The sequence below is a fragment of the Canis lupus genome, chromosome 10, assembly GCF_011100685.1.
Source record: "Canis lupus familiaris isolate Mischka breed German Shepherd chromosome 10, alternate assembly UU_Cfam_GSD_1.0, whole genome shotgun sequence".
NCBI lineage: Eukaryota > Metazoa > Chordata > Mammalia > Carnivora > Canidae > Canis > Canis lupus.
Genome location: NC_049231.1, coordinates 34,384,113 through 34,402,250, shown reverse-complemented (window position 1 = coordinate 34,402,250; position 18,138 = coordinate 34,384,113). Strand labels below are relative to the sequence as shown.

Below are 18,138 nucleotides of genomic sequence, written 5' to 3'. Positions count from 1 at the left end.
TTCATTCACACAGGACATTCATACTGGAGATGGTTTCATACCATCATCACATAAGATTATGCAATAAAATAAAACGATATCTACAGCAGAACAATAACAACTTTGGGTCTTTCATTTTCAGGATTAAAATTAAGTTCAATCAGTTTTTAAAAGGATTTATTTATTTATTCATGAGAGACACAGAGAGAGGAAGAAACATAGGCAGAGGGAGAAGCAGGCTCCCTGCAGGGAGCCCAATGTGGGACTTGATCCCAGGACCCTGGGATGACGTCCTGAGCCAAGCTGAAGGCAGACACTCAACCACTGAGCCACCCAGGTATCCCTATGATCAACCATTAAACTGTCAGTTTTAAATTGCAGAGGGGCTTGGACTGTCATTTCCACGGGGAAAGAAACTGTGTATGGGGCAGCCCCCGTGGCGCAGTGGTTTAGTGCCACCTGCAGCCTGGGGTGTGATCCTGGAGACCTGAGATCGAGTCCCATGTTGGGCTCCCTGCATGGAGCCTGCTTCTCCCTCTGCCTGTGTCTCAGCCTCTTTCTCTCTCTCTGTGTTTCTATGATTAAATAAATTAAATCTTAAAAAAAAAAAACTGTGTATGTCTTCATCACTGCTAGATGCCTGGCAGCTAGCGTGCCCTCAATAAATATTCCTAATTTTTGAACATTCTGTATAATCATTGGAGTTCTTTAATGCTTAGCACTCTCCTTGGATACCACTCTGATTCTTAACCCTGGCTGCTGTATCTTAGAAATGAATGTGAAGCTTTAAAGCAATACCAGTGCCTGGGCTCTGACCTAGACCAATTGCATCAGCGTCTCTGCCAAGAGATACCAGTATTTTTCAGTGAGAACTCCAGGTGATTCTAATATGCAGCCAGGATTGAGCACCCGAAGGCTAGGTTATCTACCTCTCCTCTTCACTGGCTTCCTGCTATTTAATGGGGAAACAGCACTCCTATAGAATGCTAGTGAATCAGTGCCATTTCCATGGGAGGATTTGCCTAAATCTATCACACAAATACATGTATCTTTTTTTCCCTTTTACTTATTTACTTATTAAAGATTTATTTATTTATTTGAGAACAAGAGACAGCAGATGGAGGAGGGGGGAAGGGGAGAAGGACAAGCAGACTGTCAAGGAAGGCAGAGCCCAACATGGGGCCTCACGACCCTGAGATCATGACCTGAGCTGAAACCAAGAGTTAGATGCCCAACTGACTGCACTACCCAGGCGTACCTCCCCCCCTTTTTACTTTTAGTGAGAGAAAGAGAGAGCATGAGCATGTGGGGGAGATGGGAGAGAGGGAATGAGAGAATCTTAAGCAGACTCCATTTTCAGTGTGGAGCCATGGCTTGTCTCATTCTCAAGACCACAAGATCATAACCTGAGCCAAAATCAAGAATCAGATGCCCAACCAACTGAGCTACCCAGGTGCCCCCCAAATACATGTATCTTTTAACTAAGTGACTCTGCTATTAGAAACTTATCCTTTAAATATACTTGCACATGTGCATGATGCCATATTTACTAGAGTATTAATTATAATATTATTTATAATAGCAAAAGGACAGAAAAATCTAAATATCCATTAATTAGATATTGTTAAAATATGGTTTAGCTATACAAGGGAATATTATGGATATTGTTTATTTATACAATGGAAATTGTTTAATAAAAAGGAAGATTTTTTCTTTTGCTAAGTATATATAGAATGCAACTATTGTATTGTCTTAACATAACAATTTACCTTCTTAACAGATTTTAACTATATGACATACCATTGTTAACTGTAGGCAAAATGATATTCAGCAGATGTCTAGAACTTATTCATGTCACATAATTGAAACTTTATACCTGTTGATTAGCAATTTCCCATATCCCCGTATCCCCTCTTTGTGATTTTTTAATGAACTTAAAAACTATATACATATATAATATAATTATATAAATATAATTTATTTATAAATAAATATATACATATTTGTATATGCAGAGAGTATCTCTGGAATACCTAAGAAATTAATAAATCATGATTAATAACATTGGTTGCCCTCTGGGGAGGTAAATTGCCTGGCTGGGGGATTAAGAATAAGAGGAAGAGGGGATCCCTGGGTGGCGCAGCGGTTTGGCGCCTGCCTTCGGCCCAGGGCGCGATCCTGGAGACCCGGGATCGAATCCCACGTCAGGCTCCCGGTGCATGGAGCCTGCTTCTCCCTCTGCCTGTGTCTCTGCCTCTCTCTCTCTCTCTCTCTGTGACTATCATAAAAAAAAAAAAAAAAAAAAAAGAATAAGAGGAAGATTTTTCACTATCTACTTCTCTGAACATTTCTGTTTTTAAATTTTTTAACATAGTTATTTTTAAAAATGAAAGTGTTTCTAACAAGTAAAGCAAGATGCCTGTGGTCAATATGACCAAGAGGCAATGCCAAATTAGGAGAGGTGATGGGTAATGTAAACTTTTCTAGAATAGAGACCAAGTTTTCTCTGTGACTCGTGTACCTCAGAATGTCTACTACTGCTCATTGTACACAGTCAATGCTCAGCCAGGTATTAAGTTGGCCACCATATGCTTTTTCCCAAAAAGCTACTGTAGCATTAAAAGATTTTTTTGAGAACTCTATCATTTGAAATATTATTTTTTATTAACTATTTCCTTGTCTAAGTATACATATTCTTACACAGTTGCCACAATTATATACATTCTTTTGCATCCTTTTCCCTCATCCTCCCTATCTTTGCAATATTTTTAATAATTAAAATATGAATGCCTATATAATATTTCTTCTTCTGATCATTCTCATCATTACTGAATCATCACTGAATCATTCTAATCATTCTCATCATTACTCAAATAATTCCCTAATTATTGGGTATTTGGCATTTTGCAAGAATTGAATTGGCTTGTAGAAAGTCAGTGGATTTCACCAGAGTACCCTATGCTTGCTTCCCTTGTCATGGAAATTTTAATTTGTGGGATATCCACAGGGTGCATTAGGCTGCTATCAAAAATGAAGATATAATGTGAAAATATGCCTGTGATATCTTTAAAGATGTCATAATATACAAGCTCATTTGTGTTTAAAGACATAATGTTTATAAATGTATGTTTCTGTTTTCCAGTGAATAGGGAAGGAGATGATTCTGCCCCTGGCCCTTTGCATCTCACCTGTGCTGGCTTGAGCACTAAGGTATTGCCTGCTGCCAAACACGCAGCGCTCTTCCATGCCAGCATCATCAGTGGGTAATTCCAGGGGATGATAATGGCACAGACACTGCAGGGGTAGAAAGACAACATCCTTAGTTGTCCCCAAACAACACAACTCACACAAGTCACCCAAGGTCCTCTCCTTGTCTTACCCAAGTGGCTCCTTCTTGGTGAAGGTCAGATTGCGATTTGGACGGGCTTGGTTGATTGGAATGGTAGAGCCCTAAAAAGTAAAAAAGGTTGATACTTAATTTACTAATTTAAATGAATAAATCTAATCTCAAGGAATCTATTTTCTGTCTGCCTCTCTTAATTTTTCTTAACTGGTATGAAAAGTCAGTGTTCAATTTATAAGAAAAAAGGAATTGTTATCTCTTTATGGAGAGAGTAAGACACAGAAGAATAATATGTCTGTCTATCTATGAATGTATCTTTATATACTAAACACAGCAACTTAAAAAATATATATTTTATTTATTTATTTGAGAGAGAGCACAAGTGGGAGGGGAGGGGCACAGGGAGAGGGAGAGGCAGACTCCCCACTGAGTAGGGAGCGTGTGGCAGGACTTGAACCCAGGACCTTGAGATCATGACCTGAGCCAAAGGCAAATGCCCCATTAACTGAGCCACCCAGGTGCCCCCATATACTAAACATAACTGTAATTTAGTTACCTCCATTCCTAATTTCTTGGCATGGCAGAGAATGTTAATTGCCTGCCCACTTCCCATTCTTCCCTCTGCTCTTAGTAACAAAAACCCTATCATAGTGACAGCCATGTACCCAGATAAAATTCTGTTTTCCAGTTTCCAGAGCAGATAGGGATGGTCAATGGAAGACGTAAACACAAGGCGTTAATAGGGTAGTGCTCTCTGCAGGAGGATGACTCAGCTCTGACACATGCTCTTTTACCATAAACCCCCATGGTCTCTTCAGCCTTCTTCCTGCTCAGAACGTCCCTGAAATGGCTAATAACTGCAGTGGTTATCATGAGGCCATGACACAGCCTCAAGGGCAGAGATCACACGGTACTAAGGATGGCCTGGTAGAGAGGGAGGAGAACTGCATGTCATATACTAGCCCTGACTACTTGCCTTCGTGCTTCTTGAAAATGAGGTAAAACAAAGTTCCTACTTGAATTTCTGTTACATGCAACCAAACTTAATCCCAACTAATTCACATAGTAGTCTTTAATTGAAGTTATTCATTTGTTTCCCCACAAACAAAAGTATTGCTGTTACTAATTACAAGTGTCTGTCTCTTACCTGAAATCCTTGGGGCCAAGTGTGTTTTAGGATTCAGAATTATTTAGACTATAGAAACATAATGTAACACATATACCTTATATTATCTATGACCCCAGTAGGGTCTGGAGCAGTTCCTCATAATCAAAGACATGATTATGGGAATATTTATTTAATGAAACATATGAATATTCCCTCTAAGTGATATAAATACAAACTATAAATAGGCTCATAGTAGTTCAGGCCAGTTTTTGGCAATAAATAAGTTTGAACCACCCAAACCAATTAATTTTAAGGTTTTGGAGCTCTTTAGATCTCATAATTGAAGATAAAGGATGGACCTGAACCACCATTACTAAATACTTACATCTTTATGACTTTGTGACTGAATAATAATGAAGCTTATATTGATGTGCAAGCCCTCATCTGTTGCAGACTTGTTGCCAAGCCTCACTCCATAACTTGCAGGGTTTGTATTATTGTAACCATGTTACAGAAGAGAAAAGTAAGGCTTAGAGACATAAAATAACTTTAACATTAGCTGGTAACTGACAAAGCTAACACTTGAACCCAGGTCTGACTATATCAATAGTGGTGACAGTAACTCGCTCAAATAAAATATTGTTTCCCAGTCTTCTTAGCAGACAGAGAAGGCCAATGGGAGATATAAGTACAAGGGAGGGTGGGGTTGATGTTTAAAGCCCTTTTGTTTTTCTCTCCCTTCCCCACTTCCTCCTTCCTGCTGTTGGGAGCATGGCTGTGATGGCTGGTATCACAGTGATTATCATGAGTCTATGAGCCGCATGCATGCTTGTCTTTATTATAAGCCTTACCTTTACCTCTTGCATATACCCAATGCTGAGGTCAAGTGTAATTGCCACTTACCACCATCACACTTGTGCTATTTACTTTCTTATAGAAAAAGAGAAATGAAATATTTATTGTATCTGTGTCTTAGAAAAGTTATTTTTCTTATACCCAGCCTACTTAGATCACGTATGTTAGCTGTCTGGTGTCTGCAGGCATTTGAGTTTTCAATCTCTTCATGATACTCTATATGTCCAGAAGATGATTAGATGTCTTTAGAGATATTATAGTAAAATATAAAAAATATCATTAGACTTCAGAAAATCTTGAGTTCAAATCCTAGGCTCTATAGTTTACTTACTAACGATGTGACCATTTACAAGTCATTCACTGTCCTCCAGAGTCTGTTTCCTTACGTGCAACAAGGGACAACAGCTATCTATCTACCATGGATGATTGTTAGAAAGATGAGATAAGAAAACCTAATAGATAACTCTAAAACAGTGCCTTTCCGAACTACTAAATGTTCGGCCCTTTTCCTTCTGGGATGATCTCCACGGAGACAAATAACATTTGTACCTTACCTGAATTTTGTCACACCAGCCAGCAAAATATCTGAATGTTTGCACAGACATTCCGATGTGAGTCTTCAGAGCCAGGGTATAGACAGCGCCTGAATCAAGGGCTTCAATGGTTGCCAGTTCTTCCTGGTTTTCTTCCAGGAGGTCTGCAAGTCTGTACGATCAGTGAAAGGAATTCATTCAGCAAATATTGATTGAGCTCCTATTATGTATAAGGCACCATCCTAAGGGCTGAGAGAATTCAGAGGTGAACACACATGGATGAGGTCTCTCCCCTCATAAAGAATGTGGTCCAGCAGGGAAGATGTTAAATCATTTCACAAATAATTTGTTCCAAGAATTACAAAAAGAAGTGTGGGTAGCCTGTACCATTTGCCTCATAAATATATCAGAAGTAGAAGAGTGATTGAGCCACAGTAATCTAGGGGATTGGGGCACCTAGGTGGCTCAGTGGTTGAGTGTCTGTCTTTGGCTCAGGGTGTGACCCTGGGGTCCTGAGATTGAGTCCTGCATCGGGCTCCCTGCATGGAGCCTGCTTCTCCCTCTGCCTGTGTCTCTGCTTCTCTCTGTGTCTCTCATGAACAAATAAATAAAATCTAAACAAACAAACAAACTGAGGGGATCAATGACAGAAAACAGTAGCAATGTGGCCAATTTATGAATATACAGGGAGATGTTACAGAGTGCAATCCATGAGAATCCAGAATATGAGGATTTCTGGTTGGTACAGAAATGTTTCCAGCACTAACTGAAGAGGACAAGATAGAAAAACATGGGGTGAATTACAGATATCACAATGAATTTCTGTTAGGTGTCTAGATTCTGTGGCAAAATCAGTTGAGGATGGTCTAATGGCTCTGAAATAGTCAAAATTCATCTTTTGTGTTCCCCTCAACCATTGGTTTTCTTTCCAGCCTTTAGTGGTTCTGTGAGTAAGTTCCAATCTAAAATTGGGCTCAAAATCCCTCTTCCTCAATGTTTCTTCCAGATCCTGCTCTAAGCGATATTTTGGCCAGGCCAGCGTTTGGCTCTGGGAAAGCAGAAAAGTGAATTTATGATTGAATTTAATTAGTCTCGGCATATGCAGTTACTGATTTATAATACTCTTTCCAGGCCTTACTATTTTTCTTCCTCACTCTGACTCCCTACAAGTCAAGTAGATTTAAAATTTGTCTTTTTAAAAAAATGTTTTAAAGTTAAATTCAATTAGCCAAGATATAGTACATCATTAGTTTCAGATGTAGTTTTCAATAATTCATCAGTTGCCCATCCATCACATGCCCTCCTTAATTCCCGTCAGCCAGTAATCCTGTCCCTCTACCCCCCTTCTCTCCAGCAACCCTTAGTTTGTTTCCCAGAGTTAAGAGTCTCTCCTGGTTTGTCTCCCTCTCTGACTTTTTTCCCCATTCAGTTTTCCCTCCTTCCCTTATGGTTCTCTGTGCTATTTCTTATGATAATTGTCTTTCTTCGGTTGACTTTGTCTTTGAAAACAACAAAGAATATTCCCCATTTGCTGTTGTAAATCCATCCTCCACACTGCTCTGTGACCTGGGAGGATGACCTTTATAGGCCAGATCACCTGGCTCTCCTGCTCTGTCACTGGGCTTGACTAATGAGAGAGAAAGTGATTGGGGATTCCATTCTCCAGCATCTTCACAGATGGGCTGTGATTCAGCAGCTGCTGCGTCCCTTCACCAAAAACCCTGGAGTGAGGTCTTCTACGGCTACAGATCTTGTCAGATTCCAGTAGTCTCTTCCTCTGTCCCAGACCTTGGAGTAGTAACAGCTTCCTCCTGCTGCTGCCCCTAACTAGGTACCTCATTATCCCTCATCCTTGCCCACGTCTTTGTAAATGGTTCTTAATTGAACTTTTTTCCCTGCTGTTACAAAGAATATTACAAAAATCAAGAACTCATATATATGGAACTTTATATGATGTTAATAACAGAAGACATATAATAGGTGGATACTAGAATATTTTTGGGAAATGTTTAAAATCTTGGCAATGTTAGCCAACATCCCAAGGTAGTAGTTCTGTGTTTTTAAAAACCACACCTGTACATCAATCTTCCTCTTTCTCTTGCATTCATTCTTCCCCATTCACCTTTTTCAAAGGCATCTTTTGCTGCTGCTACTGCTTTATCAACATCCACCAAAGAAGCATAGGATACTTTGCATATTGTCTGTTTCAAGAGAAGAAAAAATAGGGTATGAGTTGTTTAAATAGAGATATACAAATATGCCTCTTGAAATTAATATTATATTAATAGGAAAAATAGAGTATTACTTATAAAACCCAACGAATTTATGATGGAAAATCAATACATTCAGTAATATAGCAAAAAAATTTTAACATGGAAATCATTAGACTGAAAGTTTGGACTTCTCATGTCATACTACGTTTAGGAAGAATATATCTATCTCTTCTAGCACCTTACAGAAGCTGAATTTCTTGCCATGAGATTGCAAACTCTAAAAATTATTTTCTGCATATAGTTTTATTGGAGATATGCCTCTGATATGTATAGGTATAGTTATACATCTAAATTCATCATAAATATTCACTCAATAAAATAATTTATTACAGTTAGCAGCCAGTACTAGAATTGAATAGTTGGAAGAAATACATGGAGTGCATTTATAATAAGTGCTCAGAGGCAAAGTGATAGAATAAAGTAACTTATTAAGACTGTCGGTTTTACAACTGTATAAATTAAAAATTCATGACCAGTGGTCACTGTGCACACTAAGTAATTACTCACAGATCCATCTGTTGGGTTGATAGTATCATAGGTCTTTCCATCATTAGCATCTGTGAACTGTCCATTTATGAAACATTGATATGGCATTTTCACGGTCATTTCATTGACCTCCTTTGAAACCTAAAATAGAGAATTATATTAACAGATTCGGTGGATTTCTCTGCTTACCCATTTGATAACAATTAGCAATAAAGAGGTTGACAGGAGAAGTTATGTCGATAGGATTCTAGTTACTAGTCTCTGGAAGATATAAACTTACGTAAGATTTGGGCCTCATGATGCTCAGATTGGCCACTGAGCCAGGAGGCCAGCATCTCTGATAACCAAAGTACTCTAAGGCTGGGCCTTATCAATACTTCTTCAGATTTTCTACAGAAATAAAAGAGAACTCAAAAGACCTCCAGATAATGGAAATGGCACCATCTAGTGGCAACATCTATGGAGCACAGCCATTGCATTCATTTGAAACCTTGAAATTGCCTTTGTGGATTAGGTTGCCTTTTACACTGGTGCCATTTTAAGTTTTCCTTCCTTAAGTTCCTCCTCATTTTCCCTTTTTCTCTTTCAAATGTGTTGCCTAAATTGTATTCTCTACTGTTACCTAGTGAGTGAATTTAGATTAGTCCATTAACTACTATGAACTTCAGTTTTTTCAACAATAAAAAGTGGAGGGGTGCCTGGGTGGCTCAGTAGGTTAAGCGACTGACTCTTGTTTTCAGCTCAGGTCATGATATGAGGGTTGTAGGATCAGGCCCAGTTGGGCACCCTGCTCAACAGGGTATCTGCTTGACACTCTCTCCATCTCCCTCTACCCCTTCCTCCGTCTGCTTTCTCTCTCAAATAAATAAAGTCTTAAAAAAATAATAAAAAGAGAATAATGTTACCTGCCTCATACGGTTATTACATGGAATAACTGAGAAAACATATTGAAAAAGCATTATTAGAATAAAATTTCATATCAATGCAAGATATACAGAGTCAATGTAATGATTTAAAAATAATTTCATATAGAGAAATTGATCATGTTTTAAAAAGGAATAGAAAAATATCAAGAGGACATCAGTCTTATCCTACAGATAAGAAATGTTTCTATGAAATATTTCCATTCTGGGACACCTGGGTGGCTCAGTGGTTGAGTGTCTGCCTTTGGCTCAGGGCATGATCCCAGGGTCCTAGGTTCGAGTCCTCCGTTGGGCTCCCTGCAGGGAGCTTGCTTCTCCCTCTGCCTGTGTCTCTGCCTCTCTGTGTGTCTCTTATGAATAAACAAATAAAATCATTAAAAAAGAAATATTTCCATTCTATTTATGTAGGACTTAATGAAGGAATCTCATCTGACTTGACGTGTCTAGTCCCCGTAAACTCATCATTCTGAAAATGTGCTAAGTGTCTTCCATGTACCATCTAATTTGATTCTTCCAACCATCCTATGAGGTATATATCATTATTGTCTTATTTAACATATGAGGAAGCCACTGAGGGGGGCACTTGACGGGATGAGCACTGGGTGTTATTCTGTATGTTGGTAAATTGAACACCAATAAAAAATAAATTTATTTTTAAAACAAATGAGGAAGCCAAGGCTTAGAGAAGTTAAGTAACTTGCCATAGGTTGCATGGCTGGTAAGTAATGCTATGTGGGTTCAACTTTAGGTGGGTCTGACACCCAAATTCATGTTCTTAACCAGATGATGCTAAACTGCTTCCCAAATTTACCTAAATTTTATTAAAAACAAATGGATGAGAAGCATTTCTGGCATAATAGACCAGACACCACTAAAAATCCACTCCTTCATAAAAGCCACAAGAATGTTAGAAAATATCGTCAAAAATCATTCTTCTCAGGACTCTGGAGATTAACCAAAAGCTTGAGAATCCATTTATTCAAGAAAAATTCAAGAAAAACAGTGGAATCTCTGTAAGAACAGTGAGTTCTGTGGTATATTAATTGTCCTACTCTTTCCTATCTGTCTCTTAACAGTGCAGCAGTAACTTGAAAACCAACATCCTTACAACCAGCAGCCTATTAGCCACCAACGGGGCGCACATGGCTCCCCAGAAGCTCCCTAGAGGCCTTATCTCCACAGAGTTCTCCGATGCTAAGCTCTATACTCTGTGTCTTTCTTTACTTAACCTAACTCAGAGCTTGCTCTGCACAAACTACCTGAGTCCTTCAGTAGACTCTGAGAGACTTATCAGTACAAGAAATTTAAGGAAATCTATGTCTGATCATCAGCTGATGACCAAACCAAGTAGAGACTTCAGTGGTGGCAAACAACAAAGAATACAGGCCTTACGGGATTAGCCCAAGAAACTCACTAAAGAGAGAAAAACCAACAACAACCAGCAACAACAATAATCCCCGTGAAGGGAGAGGTCTTATTCCCAGAGTTGCCACATTATGAAACGGATGGTTTTCAACAAAAGATTGCAAGATACATGAAGAAACACGAAAGAATAGAGTGGCCAATATATAGGACAAAAAAAAAAAAAAAAAAAGGTCAATAGAAACCATCCTGGAAAAGACTTAGCACTGGATTTATTAGAAAAATATTTAAATAATTGCTTTTGTAAATATGTCCCAATAACTAAAAGAAATGATGTCTAAAATATTAAAGGAACATAAGAGAACAATGTCTCACCAAATAGAGAATATCAATAAAGAGATAAGAATTATAAGAAAAGAACCAAAGAGAAATTCTGGAACTGAATAGTGCAATAAGTGAAACTTCACAAATTCACTATAGGGGCTCAATAGTAGATTCAAGCAAACAGAATAAAGAACTAGCAAACTAGACAATAGGTCAATAGATATTATCCAGTCTGAAAACAGGGAGGAAAAAGGAGAGGAGAAGAGGAAAGCAGCAGGAAGAATATTTGAAGAAATAGTAAATAAAAATGTCCCAAATTTGATGAAGAACATTAAACCATACAATCAAGAAGCTCAACAAACTCTAGGTAGAATAAAAGAGATCCATTCTAGAAGCATCATAATAAAATGGTCAAAAGCCAAAGATAATGAGGGAATCTTGAAAGGGACAGGAGAGAAGCAACCCATCACAGAAAATGGATCCTCAATAAAATTAACAGATGACTGATGCTTAGAAACCATGGAGGCCAGAAGTCAATAGATTAACACATTAAAAGTGCTGAAAGAAAAAGACTGTGGGGATGCTTGGGTGGTTCAGTGGTTGAGCATCTGCCTTCAGCTCAGGGCATGATCCTACGGTCCTGGGATCGAGTCCCACATCAGGCTCCCTGCATGGAGCCTGCTTCTCCCTCTGCCTATGTCTCTGCCTGCCTCTCTCTCTGTGTCTCTCATGAATAAATAAATAATAAAATCTTTAAAAAGAGAGAGAGAGAAAAAGACTGTGAGCCAAAAATTCCATATACAGCAAAAGCACTCTCCAAAAACAAAGGAGAAATTCAGTCATTCCCAAATGAACAAAGACTGAGAGAATTCCTTGCTAGCACACTGCCCTTCAAAAAGTACTAAAAGGTGTCCTTCAGGTTGAAACAAAAGGACTCTAGACAGAACGTGAATCTACAGGAAGAAATAAAGCACACTGATAAAAGTAAATACAGAAGTCAGGATACATGTATATTTGTTTTTAACTCTTCTCATGATTTAAAAGACAACTGCATGAAACAATAATTGTAAAACTATGTTGGTGGGCTTACAATGTATAAAGATGTAATTTATATGACAACAATATCACAAATGAGGGGATAGGGAGCAGAACTAAATTACCGCAAAGTTTTTCTACACTATTGTTATTAGGTTGACATGAATCTGAACTGAACTGGAGTGTTCAAACAAAAGTGTTCATTGTAATCCTCAAGGCAACCACAAAGCAACTAACTAAAAATATATAGTGAAAGAAATAATAAGGGATCAAAATGGTATACTAGACTATATTTAATACAAACAAAATGCAGTAAAGGAAAAATAGAGGAGCAAAAAAGGTCAAGAGAAGACATATACAGGCATACCTCAGAGACATTGCAGGCTCAGTTCCAGACTACCTCAATAAAGAGAATATCGCAATAAAGCAAGCCAAATGAACTTATTGGTTTCCAGTGCATATAAAAGCCATGTTTACACTATACTATTTTATACACTAGTTTATTAAGTATGCAATATCATTATGTCTAAAAAATCAATGTATATATTGTAATTAATAATACTTTATCAACTATACTTCAATTAAAAAATAAATACTTGATTATAAAAAAATGGTAACCATCATCTGAGCTTTGAGTGGGTTATAATCACTGATCACAGATTAACACTGATCACAGACTATAGCAAATATAATAGCAATGAAAAAGTTTGAAATATTGTGGGAATTACCAAAACGTGATATAGAGACATGATATGAGCAAATGCTGTTGGAAAGATGGTGCCAATTGACTTACCCAACACAAGATTGCCACAAACTTTAATTTGTGAAAAATGCACTATATATGAAGCACAGTAAAGCAAAAAGCAATAAAGCAAGGTATGCCTGTAAGAGCACAGTGAGAAAGAATAGATAAATTAAACTGAATCAAATAATAAACTTTTATGCATCAAAGGACACTGTCAAAGAAGTGAAAATAAAGCCCACAGAATGGGAGAAAATGTATACAAATCATGTATCTGATTAAGGTCTAGTATCCGAAGTACACAAAAGCCCCTTACAGCTCAACATCAAAAAGACATATATTCCAATTAAAAAACAAGCAAAGGATTTGGATGGACATTTTCCCAAAAAAGATATACAAATGGCCAATAAGCACATGAAAAGATGCTCATTGTTAGTCACCAGGGAAATGTAAATCAAAGCCACAGTGAGATACCATTTCACACCTCTAGCTAAAAAAAAGGCAAGACAGGGACACCTGGGTGGTTTGGTGGTTGAGCATCTGCCTTTGGTTCAGGGTGTGTCCCTGGGGTCCTGGGATCGAGTCCCACATTGGGCTCCCCGCAGGGAGCCTGCTTCTCCCTCCGCCTGTGTCTCTCTCACTGTGTTTCTCATGAATAAGTAAATAAAATCTTTTAAAAAGAATAAAATAGGCAAGACAGACAACAGCAAATGTTGGTGAGGACATGGAGAAATTAGAATCTTTCTACACTGCTAGTAGGATTGCAAAATGGCATAACCACTTTGGCAAACAGATTAGCAGTTCCTCAAACAGTTAAACAGAGTTACTATATGACTTCATCAATTGCCTTTCTAGATATCTATCCCAGAGAACTGAAAACACGTGTTCACACAAAAGCTGACACACGAATTTTCATAGCATCATTATTTAGAATAGCCAAAGAGTGAAAACAACCCAAGTGTCCATTCACTGAGGAACGAATAAACAAAATGTGGTATATCCATAGCACGGAATAGTATCTGGCCAGAAAAAGAGTAAAGAGCTGAACACACATTACAGCATGGATGAGCCTTGACCACATGGTGCTCAGTGAAAGAAGCCAAATGCAAAAGGCCACAAATGGTGTAATTCCATGTATATGAAATATCTATATAAATAACAAAAAATGATATAATTATTATACCAATAGACAAATCTGCGGAGACAAAAAGGAGATTAGTGGTTTCTGGGGGCCAGAAGTAGGGGGAAGAGAGCAGAGCATTACTGTTAGTAGATACAGGGTTCCTTTTTGGGTGATAAAAATGTTCCATAATCAGCAGTGATGGTTGCACAACTCTGTAAATATACTTAAAACCACTGGCCTGGGACACCTGGATGGCTCAGTCAGTTAAGTGTCTGCCTTTGGCTCAGGCCATGATCCTGGGGTCCTCGGATCAAGCCCCATGTCAGGCTCCCTGCTCTATAGAGAGTCTGCTTCTCCCTCTGCCTCTGCCTCTGCTCATATTTCCCCCACCCACTCTCTCTCTCTCAAATAAATAAACAAATCTTAAAAATAAAAGAAGTTTCTAAAACAAATAAAAAAAATAAAACCACTGAACTATACATTTTACAAGAGTGAATTTTGGGGTGCCTGGGTGGCTCAGTTGGTTAAGCACCTATTTTTGATTTCAGCTCAGGTCGTGATCTTAGGGTCCTGGGATTGAGCCTCATGTCAGGCTTTGTACTCACAAGGAGTCTGCTTGGGATTCTCTCTCTCCCTCTGCTCCTGCCCTTCCCCTGCTCACTGTCTCTCTTTTCTCTCTCTCTCTCTCTCTCTCTTTCTAATATATAATAAGTAAACATTTTTAAAAATAAAGCAAAAGAGTGAATTTTATGGTGTATCTTAATGAAACAGCTTTTTCAAGAAGGCCATAAATAATGAAAGTAAATAAAGGGGAAAGGAGAAAAAATAAGTGTAAATATCAGAGACGGAGACAGACATGAAAGACTCCTAACTCTGGGAAATGAACTAGGGGTGGTGGAAGGGAAGGTGGGCGGAGGGTGGGGGTGACTGGGTGGCGGGCACTGAGGTGGGCACTTGATGGGATGAGCACTGGGTATTATCTGTATGTTGACAAATTGAACACCAATAAAAATAAATTTATTTTAAAAAATTAAAAAAAAAACAGAATGCAGCTAGTTGAAAAAAAAGAAATAGCTTTTTCAAAAAGGCCATAAAAAAATGGACAGAAGGCACAGCATTCCCTTATAGCTTATATGTGTAGTGCCTATCATGCAGCATCCTCACTGTTGTGTCAACATGATGTAGATTTCAGGCAGCGTGGAGAAGCTTACATAATCCACCACTAGTTCCACTTCTTGATCTTCTCCTCTCAATTTCCTCACGACTTTTTGGATGAAGTCTTCGAACTTGGTGGCCATATAGACATCTTCGTTCTGCAGCTGAAGCCCACCACACCTCTGTCTGATCTCCTCAACCAGCCTGGACGGAAGCAGCAGCTCACCATTACTTACACTTTTAAAAGGATTTAGGGGAACCATATTAACACATTTTCCACATTGTTTGTAGATAAGACATGCTACAAACCCATTTGTACAGAGCCTCGGAGATCTTCCATGATAATAACTGAAGAAATTGGTAAGACCAGGAGAACAAAATAAAAAAGCTGTCCTGAAGGACAGTGGATATTCTCTTGTTTTTAACTTTGTATATAGCTAGAAAGAAAAGAAACCAAGGCAAAAAAAAAATTTTTTTTTACCTACTTGTAAGCAAGATAATAGGGGGCACATAAAATTAGTTCCTTTCCTTTCAAAGGTACTACAAGAACAATAAATAAAGGAAAGTCCCTAACTGTGAAGAGTATGAAACAAAAGTCATATTGTATAATATTGTCTCTGGATCATGTATAAGAATGAAACAAACATGTTGTTTGCATTACATGGTTAGTGTCACTACAAAGTAGAATCATGTTAGGTTAAGATAACTTCTGAAGTCTCTACTGATCCTTTGATTTTTTGCTGTTAATTTTACAAATTATAGCTGTTATTTGCCATTGCTTGAATATCACCAGTGTGCTAGCTGCAGGACAGAAATATCACCACAGTTGTTTGGTCATTTCTTCTCCAAAAGAGATGAGGTGCTTTGGCAGTTCCAGGTAACAGCATCAGGTGATTATAGTGATTCAGATACTCAAACAGAAAATGGGCAATTCTAGCAGGAGCGTCTTGCTAGTAAAAAAAGTAATAGCATAGTACTGAAATCTTTAATTGAGTAAATTAGAAGTTTCTGGGAACTCACAGATCATAGCTAAGAAATTTGTTATTTGAGGAACCAAAACTCTTGACTTGATGATGCTATTTGCTCTGGAGATGATTGTTTGGATTTAGTGGAATAAAAGCTCCATGAATTAAAGAACTTTGTCCTGTTCATGACTGTATTCCCAGAGTTCAAAGTGTTCCTGATATGTAGTGCGTATATAGTGAGTACTCAATAAATGTTGTGGAATAAATGAGTGATAAGAAAATAAACAGAATGATCATAAAGAACACTCACTTTTTTGACATGAGGAGCAGCATTCTTTAACTTATTTAATTAGTGAATGGCCATAGTGTAGCCAGCCCTCAAAGCAAAATATCTCTGCAAGACTCTCCGGTATTAGGATCCTCACAGACTTTTTTATTTTTTTATTTTTTTTTGCCATAAAAGAGGGCCTCTAGGACTCTAGCTCTTTCAACTTGCCATAAACCTTTATAGAGAAATTCTGACTATAGGGCAATGATTCTTCCTCTTGCAAGTATACTAATAATCCTTATTCTAGCTATATTTTACTGGGTAATTTTGAGGGATAGGAAAAAAAAGATATTGGGGTAAATGTAATCAATGTCAAGTATGCTTCTGAATCAGACTATGTAGGTAATTCCTGATTAACATTCTCATCCAGAGCTTCACCATTCCAAAATTAGCTAAGAAATGTAAGGGCAAATTTTTAAAAGAAACAAACAATTAGAAGCATCAGTTTTCTAGGTTTAAAGGGCATATGAAAACTACTCCTGGCTAGCAACAAAGAGAAAGGAACAAATATACGTGTTTGACATGGAAACAATTCAAAAAAGATGAAGAAAAGAGTAGAGTGGGTATGGTAAAATGATAACATCCAGAACAAAGGATTGGATTTGATTTTCAAAGTCAAAGTCAAAAAAATCTCTAGTGGAGGGGCATGAGTCAATAGGGTAATCGTTTTACCTGACAACATCCATTGAGCTCGCTCCAGATTTAAAGAAGTCTGTTGAGTCTTCAATAACAGGGACATTGCTTAAAATTCCAGCCCAGATGACCTATACAGCAAGGGTAATTTTTATGAAGGATGTGCCATGAACAACACAATGGTAGAGACTGGCCAGCTCCTCACCAAACCTACTATTTTTTCATCTTGGATATGTGGCTTGACTACATTTTTCAGCATCTCTTCAAGTCAGATGCAGCCATATGACTGACTTCTAGCCAATGAATAGGAGCAGAAGTGAAATTGACTCCTAGTCTTGACCCATGCAAAACCTCCTTCACACAATTCTCTGTACTCTTTAGCCCTTGGCTGTCTGGAATGTAGATGACCCCTAGGGTGACCTTGAAGATAGCAGAACTTGGGGCCCCAAATGACAGCACCCCTAATCCTTACATTCCAGCTTCTCCCCTCACCCCCATGCTGACCTAGAGCTGCCTTGAATAATTTTGTGAGAAATAAATTTGCATATGCATTTTGGAGTTGATTTCATATGGCAGCTAACACAAAAAAGAGGAGAGAAAGTACTTCCTCCCTACTCTGAAGACTGATGGTGCCATGACCAAAATGCTTCAGTTTTCTAAGGTAAGAGTAACATTAAGGACATCACATGTTCACCTTGATGGTCTCTGCCACCTTGACCTCTTCGGCTGTAAGTTCTACCACTGATGTCTCACCGGCTGAAAAGTACTGAGAAGCAGGAATCATTCTCCCATCTTCAAACTGCAGATTTCTCACCATCAGCTATAAAATAGTGACAAAAAGAGCAGAGGAATTGAAGATTCAGACAATGCAAGAGTAAGATGGTGGGAGATGGAGTGTCATATATGAATACAAAGATCAGCTTGTTTGGCAAATAGAAAAATATGAACTAAAAACCCTTACCATTATGTGT

General features: G+C 38.2%; 1 protein-coding gene across 1 annotated transcript in view; it reads right to left on the bottom strand.

The window, feature by feature from the left end:
- ALDH1L2 (aldehyde dehydrogenase 1 family member L2) overlaps window positions 1-18,138 on the bottom strand; it is a 55,428-nt gene that overhangs the window by 17,824 nt on the left and 19,466 nt on the right. Inside the window, exons 8-15 of the mRNA XM_038550810.1 lie at window positions 17,862-17,987; window positions 17,207-17,298; window positions 15,298-15,445; window positions 8,599-8,718; window positions 7,892-8,019; window positions 5,840-5,990; window positions 3,359-3,429; window positions 3,168-3,273 (exon numbers count right to left, since the gene is read on the bottom strand). Of these exons, the coding sequence (XP_038406738.1) occupies window positions 3,168-3,273; window positions 3,359-3,429; window positions 5,840-5,990; window positions 7,892-8,019; window positions 8,599-8,718; window positions 15,298-15,445; window positions 17,207-17,298; window positions 17,862-17,987 (942 nt within the window). The remainder of the gene's footprint in view (window positions 1-3,167; window positions 3,274-3,358; window positions 3,430-5,839; window positions 5,991-7,891; window positions 8,020-8,598; window positions 8,719-15,297; window positions 15,446-17,206; window positions 17,299-17,861; window positions 17,988-18,138) is intronic.